Source organism: Phytophthora cinnamomi (assembly GCF_018691715.1).
Source record: "Phytophthora cinnamomi strain GKB4 chromosome Unknown Contig4, whole genome shotgun sequence".
Lineage (NCBI taxonomy): Eukaryota > Oomycota > Peronosporomycetes > Peronosporales > Peronosporaceae > Phytophthora > Phytophthora cinnamomi.
In genome coordinates, this window is record NW_027150937.1 from 1,347,342 (window position 1) to 1,357,612 (window position 10,271).

General features: G+C 54.2%; 3 protein-coding genes across 3 annotated transcripts; 1 reads left to right on the top strand and 2 right to left on the bottom strand.

The window, feature by feature from the left end:
• Positions 1–336: 336 nt before the first annotated feature.
• On the top strand, positions 337–1,805 carry IUM83_05455 (uncharacterized protein; the record flags this gene model as incomplete). Its single annotated transcript, XM_067929593.1, has 2 exons — positions 337–458; positions 518–1,805. 2 exons carry the CDS (start codon positions 337–339, stop codon positions 1,803–1,805), a joined length of 1,410 nt encoding a protein of 469 aa, XP_067799666.1.
• Positions 1,806–2,735: 930 nt separating this feature from the next.
• IUM83_05456 (Retrovirus Polyprotein) lies at positions 2,736–5,638 on the bottom strand (the record flags this gene model as incomplete). The annotated part of the gene is made up of 3 exons (XM_067929594.1): positions 2,736–3,459; positions 3,591–5,086; positions 5,219–5,638. 3 exons carry the CDS (start codon positions 5,636–5,638, stop codon positions 2,736–2,738), a joined length of 2,640 nt encoding a protein of 879 aa, XP_067799641.1.
• A 310-nt stretch (positions 5,639–5,948) lies between these two features.
• Positions 5,949–6,764, bottom strand: IUM83_05457 (uncharacterized protein; the record flags this gene model as incomplete). Its single annotated transcript, XM_067929595.1, has 1 exon — positions 5,949–6,764. The coding sequence occupies one exon, from the start codon at positions 6,762–6,764 to the stop codon at positions 5,949–5,951; it is 816 nt and encodes a 271-aa protein (XP_067799642.1).
• Between the last annotated feature and the right edge of the window lie 3,507 nt (positions 6,765–10,271).

A 10,271-nucleotide genomic window follows, 5' to 3' on the forward strand; every position in this document is an offset into this window, starting at 1 on the left:
GGAGGGCGTGCGAAACGAAGAGTGCCGCCCCCGCAGTTCAGACGGAAGGAAGCTTCTAGAAGCTTCCACAGCCGCCCTACGTCTGCCGTATGTATTTAAACCTGGCTTCACTATACCTACCGTAAAGGTGAGTCATTTCTATATCTACCTCCTATTGGCTACCATTTCTGCCAATCCGATACACTCACCCCTTCTCTGGCTTGCGCGTCCCTTCAGACTTGTCATTCCCGAAAAAGAGCGAGAGCCGCGAGGTGTCCCGCTGCTACCTCAGGGATTCGTCCGACCTCTTGTCCCCCACGCTGCGGCCTGGTTGGCGGAGACTTGGGTAGGTCTCTGATGGTGACGGTGGTGTCTCCCGTGGCTGCTCCTGTTGCCGGCATGTCGCCGCTTGCTCCTGCTCGGTCTGCGTCGCCTCTGGCGAGGCAAATCTCGACGCCTCGCTTGGTGCTGCTTCGCCGGTAGCACCCGCTGCCTCCTTGGGTGTCTCTCCGGCTGCGCCAACCGTGGGACCTGCTAGTCCTGCCCGTGCCCCCAGTGATCTCGACTCCGAGTTCGGTGAAGAAGGCGAGCGGATGTGGGAAGCGATCGTCCGCGACAGTCAACAGCCTGACTTCGCTGTTTCAAGCCCGGTTCCATCAGGCCCGGCTTCCTCGCCTCTAGCGTCTCCTTCAGAGTCGCCTGTGATTCCTGGTGGTGCTGTTGTCGCGGTTCCTGCTGCTTCAGGTGGCCTCTCTCCGGTATCGCGCCTTCAGGAGTTGATTTTCGAACTTGAGGTTGAAGGATGGAGCGGTGACGAGATGACGGCTGCTGCTACGAGTGAAGACGGCTCGGCTTCCACCGCTGAACCTGTGGCTGACGATCAGGCTTCTCCAGAGGCTGGTACGGGTCTCTTCGATGACAGCGATGATGAAGAGGACAGACTGACGAAACAACGCTCGCGTTTGCGTCGTGGTGACGAGACGTCTAGCTGGCATCCACCGCTTCCTCCAGCGCCCGACCGACATCCGTCGAGTAATCAGAAGAATCACTACGATCCGACGGCGCCATGGGACTACAGCAAGATCGTCGACATCGTGCGCTTACTTGATTCTCATGGAGATCCTCCACATCGCTGTTACTTGGTTCAGTGGAAGGGTCGTCCACTGCAGTTGAGCTGGGTTGGGATGGAGCAGCTCGATAAGCCGTGGCTGCGTCGCATGATGGATTTAGTCGATACTTGGAAACGTGTGGGATCGTCGAAGCCCCTCATGCGTTGGGCCAAAGAGCGTGACGAAGCGTCTGAAGCTGGAACCTGTTTCATGGACGCCTTCCGATCTGCGCTGTACTATCTCGGTCAGCCGGACTTGGTTACCATGGCAATGTGGGATGCATTCGAAGACACGCGTCCCTCATCTATCCAGTTTGGTGTGTCGCGTGAGGATGTGACGGAGTTCTTCAAGCTACTTCAGCGACAAAGTGTGCCTTTGAACTACGACCACCTTCTTCAAAATGTTCTCTCAAGCTCGAGCGCCAATGTCGCAACGCTCTGTGACTTTTGTCGCGATCTTCCCGCTGGTGTTTACATGGTGAGCGCGGGTCAGGATGGCCTTGGGCACTGCTTCGTTCTGGTGAAACGTCGTCCTGATAGCCGCGTCATTGATCTCGATAACTTCAAAGCTGGTACAGACCCACCGATGGACGTGCTTCCTCTGAGCGACCAGCTATGGATTCAGCACGTGAAGTGGATGACTCGAGTGGAGTTGAAGCCTGGATACAAGTGTCGTCACGGCAAGCGCAAGTCGAAGACGCAGCGTAAGCGGGAGTAGCGCATGAAGCAACAGGAGCAACAACAGTAGGGGATGTAGTACGGGAATACATGTAGGCCTTTGAGCCCCCCTTCAATTGCTCGCGCTTCACCGTTTTCGGCGTTTCTTTCGCCGTGCTGCTTCAAACTCGGCGATGAGATCAGGGACTTGCGACAAGTTCTCAATTGGTTCCCAGGTTTGCTTCTCCTCGCCCACCCACTCCACAAGATATTGGGTCCGTCGTTTATGCGTGCGTTTTCCACGTAAACGCTTGACGATCTGGCCAATGCTGCCATCTGCTAAAACAACTTCGCTTGGTCTTGACAAACGACTCGGCTCCTTGTACGGTTTCAATGACGCAGTGTTGAAGACGGGATGCAGCTTGTTGCCAGCTTGGATGTTGAGTTCATACGCGTGGTTGTGGATCTTCCGCACCACTGTGTACGGTCCAATCCATTTCGGTCCAAACTTGATTGAGTTTGGCAAGCCGGAATGCTTCGGGTCCAGGTTCTGCGTGCTCAAGTAAACTTTGTCGCCAACCTCGAAGACTTGTTCAACACGGTTTCGATCGTAGACGTCGCGCATGGGTTCTTGGGCCTGGGCTAACGCTTCACGGCAGCGTAAGAGGATGGCTGCTTGTCGATCGTGAAACTCTGCTCCGCGTCGACAATTTGGAACAGCTGCAAGTTTCTCAGATGCGAGTTGAAGCGGGTTCAATGGTATATAGCCCAGATCGGCTTCAAAGGGCGCGAATTTCGTGCTGGTGTTCACAGTAGAATTGACTGCAAACTCAGCATTGGCGAGATGGATGTCCCAGTCATCTTGAAGTGGACCAACGAAACATCGGAGATACTCTTCCAAGGTTCGGTTCATCCTCTCCGCTTGACCATCGCCTTGCGCTCGGTGTGCTACGGTCATGCTCAGCTTCGTGCCGATGGATTTGAATACATACTACCAGAAGGCAGACACGAACTTCCGGTCACGGTCGGAGACGATATTTGTCGGCATGCCGTGCAGCTTCCAGATGTTGTCGATGAAGAGTCGAGCACCACCCTCCGCGTTCACCTTCTTGGTAGTTGGCACGAAATGACAACGCTTGGTCAACCGATCGACGACGACCCAAATGGAGTCGACGTCCCGCTTCGTTCGCGGAAGATCAGTAATGAAGTCCATGGAGATCGACCTCCAACGTTCGTCTGGGATACCCAATGGTTCGAGCAAGCCAGGAGGCTTCGTCAACCGCGGCTTGTTTCTCTGACAAGGCTCACAGTCGGCGATAAACCTCTGGATGGACTTCAACATCTTCGACCAGTACCAATGGCGTGCTAGCGTCAAGTACGTGCGCTCAGCACCGGGATGTCCGCCGTAGTTGGTGTCATGACACTCGCTGATAATTGTCTGGCGCAACTTCACATCGTTGGGCACGACAATACGTGGAGCGTCGTCTACAGGTGTCTGGTACCAGTGCAAACCATTTGCTTCGGAATAGCATCGGTACTTCTTGTGCTGCTGTTGCTCGCGCTTCGGTCTCAAATCGGACTTGCGTCGCTTGATCGCAGTCAAGATTGCTTGCGCGTCACGGTCCCTCTTGTACGACTTCTTGATTCGAGCAACCAACTCGGAGTCACCAGTTACCTCGCTGATTGCCAAGCTGAAGGACGTGTCGTCGAAACTCCTAACACTCAGTCGTGAAAGAATTTCGTCACTGGCTGCAAGTCTGGTCTTCGGCTCAAAGCGTCGGCGATGCCGTTTTTCGCACCGGGGATATAAGAGAACGTCGGCTGGTATTCCGCTAGGATATCATACCAGCGCGCGAGTCTTCGGTTTGCCATCTTCTGCGTGAAAAGTCCTTCGAGACTTTTGTGGTCCGTTTCAACAATCGGTGGCTTGTCCAGGCAGTAGATTCTGAAAGCTGCCAACGCGTGGACGATTGCTAGCAACTCCTGCTGCTGCGTTGGGTAGTTGAGCTCCGCTGCTTTCATCTTGCGACTGGTATATGCAATCGGACGCTCAACTCCGTCCACAACTTGGAACAGGACTCCACCAACAGCGAACTTGCTTGCATCAGTACGCAAATGCATGGATCGGCTGAAGTCCGGCAGATGTAATACTGGTGGGTTGCAGAGTCGGCGCTTCAGCTCCTTGAAGTTCTTCAGTTGCTCATCGCTGAAATGGATCTTGGCATTCCGCTTGTTCTTCTTCTTCAAGAGTGTAAACATGGATGCTGTCAGTGATGCATACTCCGGACAGAATCGCTGAACGTAGCCAGTCAAACCGAGAAAGCTATGAAGCTCCTCTTGCGTCCGCGGTACAGGCCAGTCCTTGATGGTCTGCACCTTATCTGGATCCATTCGGACTCCATTTCGCCCTACGAAATCTCCGAGACACGGAATCTCGTCTGCGCAGAAGACACACTTGGACAACTTGACATACAACTTGTTGTCGCACAAGATGTCCAGCGTTTCACGCAGTGCGTCCAGATGGTCCTCGACGTTCGGTGACTTGGTGAAGATGTAAATGTCGTCGTAGAACGACTTCGTGTTCTTCAAGTCTCGAAACAGCTTCGATGTCAATCTGTGCATCGTTGCTGGCGCGTTGCAGACTCCCATTGGCAGAACAAGGTACTCCCATAGTCCGTTCGGTGCCTGGAACGCAGTAAACTTGATGTCTTCTTCTCGCATGCGCACTCGGTAGTATGCGGACATCAAATCCATCGCGGAGAACCAGTTCGCTCCGGACATGGCGTCCAAGATGTCCTCCTTCCGGGTCATCGGAATACTTTGGCGTACTGTGTACGAGTTCAAGTACCGGTAGTCATGTACGATACGCCAACCGACAGGTTTCCGGACACAAAATGTTGGAGCAGCGTGACGACTGATGCTCGGTCGTATGAGTTTCTTCTGCGCCATGTCTTCAACCCATTTCACGATCTCGCGTTGCTGCTCCGGTGACTGTCGCCACTGTTGCCGGTACATGGCCAGATTCGGATCCTTCACATCGATCCGGTGTTCGAGTTCGCGCTTCTCTGGTAAACCTTCAGGCAGCTCGGGACGGAACACATTGTCCTTATACTCCGTTAAAAGGTCAAAAGCTGGGTTCTCTCGGAAGGTGTCCCAGTCTGTTTCCAGATAGCGCTGTGCTTTCGCACTCCCAACGTTGTCGGGTTCGTCGCGCCGTTGCAGTGAACGTGCGACTTGCTTGATCGTCTCGTTCAACAGCACCAACATGAAGTCAGGCTCGTCGATCTTCTTGGTCTTGATTCTCAGGAACTTCCGTAATTTCGTGCGCGTGATGAATTTGGTCTACACACCACTTTCGTCAACAATACCCATCGTGAACATTTTCTCCACGACGGTATCCTTGCCCCTAGTACCGCTGCTCTCGTCAGCGGCTCGTGCGGTACTCTCACGCTTCGACGTCGCAACGCCATCTACTCCAGCTGAACCCTTGCCAGCCTGCGCACCCTCTTGTTGTCCGCGGACAGCACGTGAGGTCTTTTCTTTCTGCACTGCGTCGGCAACAGTTTCAATCGTAAGCTTCACATCCGTTTCCAGCGCGGCACCTCGACAGGAATCGGGTCTTTTCGCCGATAGGCCTTTCGCCTCGACAGATCTCCGAAGCCCGGAGGTAATCACCGGTCCGCCTTCCTCGATCGGCTTACAGGTCTCCCCTGCTCGCTTCCAGTGCAGAGTCTTCGTTCTCGTTCCTTCGATTTGTCGACTTCTCCAGTCGATCTGCGGTTGCATGTCCTCGAAGAATGGTATTCCAAGGATGCAGTCGAATTCATCTGGGATCTGGTAGACTACAGCCACACATCTGTAGGCATCGTCCAGTCCAGAAGCTTGAATCTCCATCGGCAGAACTTCCAGCTCTGCCTCGACGATTTGATTGTCTCCCAACTTGATACGAATGCTCTTGTCACAGAATTTCGTTGTCCGAAGCTGATGTGCCTCGACCCAACGTTTTGACACGTAGATTGTGGTGGCTCCACAGTCCAATAACATTCTTCGTGTGGTGAGATGCTTGTCACCAGCGCTGATCTCTCCAGTAACTGAGAACAGTGGCCTTGACTTGTACACCAGAGCGTTTCACTCAGAACGCTAAGTCTGAGATTCTCAAACTTAAGTGTTCCGGTTACGCTTTCCGCCACGCCAGGACCCTCCTTCACTGACGTGATTGTCCATTTCCCTGTTTCGCTTGCTCCTTCTTCCAGATGAAGCAGTTGGCTTTGATGTGGCCAGGCTTCTTGCAGTGAAAGCAGGTGCGACCTTCGGTGCGCTTGGGATCAAATCTCGGCTTGAAGCGCCCTTGGTTACGGAAGGGTTTCCCCTTGAATGGCATGTCTCCTTTGGGAGCTTGGCCAGCTGAGATCTTCCTCTTGTCTTGACGAGACTGTCGGTCGCGCACGTCATCGACGAAGTGCGTAACTTCGTACTTGACGGCCAGGTCCATGGCTTCACTCAGAGTCTCAGGGTTCTCGAGCTTAACGTAGCTGCGTGTACGAGGCTTGAGGCCGTTCGCGTAGTACAGGACTTGGTCGAGTACGCTCATGCCTTCCACCCGAAAGATGAGAGCAGAGTACTCGCCGTTGTAGGTCTCGATATCCACCGTCTGCTTGAGTCGCTGAAGCTTCTCACGCAAGACGGCCTGGTAGTTCGACGCTTCGAAGTGTTGGAGCACATGCTCACGGAAAATCCCCCACGTGTGCTCCTCGCTTCTCGTCGTCGAAGACCAGTGCAGGAACCACCCGGAAGCCGGCTTCTCCATAGCCGACCCGGCGATTCCCGGCAGACGCACGCTTGCGTCGTCGATCTGGATGCCGTTGATGCGGCAGGCGTTCTCGATCTGGAACAGCCATTCGCGGACGTCCTCTCCCCTCTTGCCGGTGAACTTGGGCAGATTGCTCGGCACTCGCGTGCGCTCTGCCATGGCTTGATTCAACCGGTCGATCTCGGCCAGTAGCTGGGCGTTCGTCGGCATGGGCTCCTTGTGGTCAGGTTGCTGGGACCAACAAGTGCTACCAGTTTAACAGGAAGAAGCTTGACTTGGGGGAGGGCGTGCGAAACGAAGAGTGCCGCCCCCGCAGTTCAGACGGAGGGAAGCCGCCCTACGTCTGCCGTATGTATTTTAACCTGGCTTCACTATACCTACCGTAAAGGTGAGTCATTTCTATATCTACCTCCTATTGGCTACCATTGCTACCAATCCGAAACAACAAACGGCTCCAATACAAATCCAAATGTCGATTTGATCGCCCCGTTTTTGAGTAGAACTCACAACAAATACCTCGACCGTATTTGGTTTTACCAACGTCACATTTGCACGATATCGGCTACATGTTTGATACGATTTTATCTTCCAGTCAGACGAAATCGCCACCTCGATAATTCCTCCGAACGGAGCAACTTATTTCCTACACCACCAGTTCAGAAATAAAATGTTTGTTGACGTTCTAGTCGCGTGAATTTTTGGAAACACAAGCGCGTTCGTGAAACTATACAGCTTCCGATTACGCTGTCTTCGCGTTCCAAACTTCGCAGCTCCCGCAGTATGCATGAATTCCCGATCGATGTCGGATTCACAACATAAATGAAATGGAAATGGTGTTCCGCGTATTGTTACAACAGCTGGATTGGTGGTACTTCTGATGATGTTACACCTCAACCTCGCGAGAGACTACTGGGTGGCGAGTCGCCACCACCGGAGACGTGATGACTTCGGATGCAGCAACAGGAGAGGGGGTGGGGTCAGCAACCAAGCGCCCAAACTCTCTCAGTTTCCGAATCGCCTTCTCCCCCAGCATCCGACCACCGAACCAAGCAATCGCCCACCCCAGCAGAGAGCTGATCTCCGTTCGCAACATGCACGCCAAGGTCCTCGCCGTGCTCAGTCTATGCGTCGCTGCGTCAATCCTGCACGCGACCGACGCCCGTGCCACTCCTGCGGGTCTCTCTCCGCGCCGCTACCTCGGCTCCAAGGACGGCCAGGAGGACTACGGATGTAACGGGGTTACACGTACAAGTGGCTGCAAGCCACTTGTGAATTTAACAGATAGGTTATCTGTAAACGTTTTGGATACTTCCTCACATTGGTGTAAGACACACCGATGGATACATTGAAGTGGACCACCACAGTAAGTGGTCCACACATACCCAAAGATCCTATTGGTAGAAAGCAGCATCTTTCTACCAATCAGAGACATGCATATTAGCGGGGCTCTGACAGCCAGCCGCTGCCAACCCTTTCATAGATGATAAACAGTTTTTAGCAGATTTTAGAGGAAGATCAATTTACAAACAATACAGTTCTCATTTTACCTTAAACTAGCTACTTGGAGTCTTGTCTAAAGTTAACTTATATTTGTGTACTCAAATATAATTAACCTAAGTAATTACTAAGTACTTACGCTTCCTCATACACGTTGCGCAACGTGTAAGCTAAAGTAGTGAGTCAAGTTAGACCCACTACACCTGGTAGCACTTTGTAGTCCGTCCAACGACCGACTGCTTGACGTTCGTACGCGGTGTACGAACGCGGAGCCGAGAACCACATGAGCACGGAGGTGCCCATGGAGAGCTCCAACACGCCTGCAACGCATGTTGCACGCGCTGACTGCCCCCACCTGTCTGACCCAGAGTAGAGGCCTCCAACGACTGTCAACAGTCATTGGAGAAGCGGCGATAGCTACAATGCTGCGTACGCTATCGCCGACGGAGCAACATGGTGTTGCTCTGGGATTCATCATGAAGGAGCAGCGTGACACTGCTTCTCAGTGACGGCGTCGTCAGGGACGACACCGCGTGCTCAACCATTAAAGTTGAGCGTAAGCAATTACGTGGGAAGAGAGGGCGAGCCTCTCCTCCGATGGCTTGTCGAACTCGACACAGCCATAGCGGCTCGACGCATCGTCGACCCGCTGTCGAAGGTCGCGTTCGCCATGTCCTGCCTTGGCGGACGCGCAAGGAGTTGGGCGTATGGACGCCGACTCTCCGATCCTACGTGCTTCAGCACGTACGAAGTATTCAAGGAGGAGCTCAAACAAGCGTTTGAGCCCCCGCAAAACGAATTCCGGTCGAGGGCGGAGTTCCTCGACCTTCAGCAGGGTAAGCATGATGTCCATGCTTACGCGCAGCGCGCACGATATTTGGTATCAAATATCGTGACTAACCCGATTGACGAGGCGACCAAGGTCATCACGTTCATGAAAGGACTTAGAGATGGGCCTGTGAAGACCTATCTCTTCCGAGAGTACCCGAGTACTCTCGAAGCTGCGATCACTCTTGCCATGCAAGAGGAGTTTAGCCTGCGGCAGGCTAAACTGCATGTGAACGTGCCGAGGCCGCAACCGCGCCCGGTAGCGAGGACGGGAGGTCCAGAACCAATGGACCTCTCGAGCGCAACAACTGCTGGTTACCAGCAGCAGGGAGGTAACGTGCGATGCTTCCGTTGCGGAAGGATCGGTCACTTTGCACGGGAGTGCACAGCTCCCATGCCCCCTGGAGGTGGCCGTCGTGGCGATGCTAGGCATCGCCGCGGACCAACAAAAAACGCGAACATCCAGTAGGCGCGGGGCGCCCTACTGGTAATGCAGTCGCGCGTGCCGACATCGGGCACGCGACACTAAGGACTGCAGCCCCAGTGAGACCAGCTCTCACTGTAAGAAACAAGATGACAGGCCGAACCTAGTCATCTTGATGTTTACTCGAAGAGAGCGAGTGACTCTCTTCGAGCTTTGGTAGACTCAGGCGCGTCGAACAACTTTGTTCGACTACGAAGCCTGTCGAGACTTGACTTCGAGGAGGTAGATACACCTCGAAGTCTTCTGAGGTACGACTGGCAACAGGTGCCATCGTGAAGACCGAGAAGCGCGTCGTGAACGTGCGCTTCTCGTACAAACAACGAGTGTTTATCGAACACTTTATCGTCCTGGACCTGGACGATAAGTTCGACGTGGTAATGGGCATGCCGTGGCTTGCACGGCATGATCCGGTGATAGACTGGAAGAAGCGCACGCTCGTGCGCTTCGGACGCGATAGCGGAACAGAGAGCGATGGCCCTGTTACGCAGCGCGCGCACCAGCAGGTGCGCGCGGTTTCACCAGTCGAGACAGCGCTTCATGCTGCTGTCCCGGAGTGCCCAGGAAGTGCGCGAGGGCGCGCACAGTGAGACCCACGTCGGCAATGCTGCCGACGTCGGAAGAAAAGATGTGTTGGTTCCGGGAACCAACACCCACGTTCAAGCGTGTAAGGGACAGCCCCTGACCCGAAGCGGTCAGGTCGACAACGACGCGTCGGCTCCGGGAGCCGACGCACCCTCGGTCATGAGGGGCTCCGCCAATGATTGGCGTCGAGGTGACGAAGGCGTGTCAACTCCGGGAGTTGACGCTGCAAACAGTGCGGACGGTTGCAAACGTACCGCACTGACGCAATTTAGATGCTGTCGTGCAGCCGGGCTGCACGACGAAGCGCCATGCGATCAAGCCGGGCT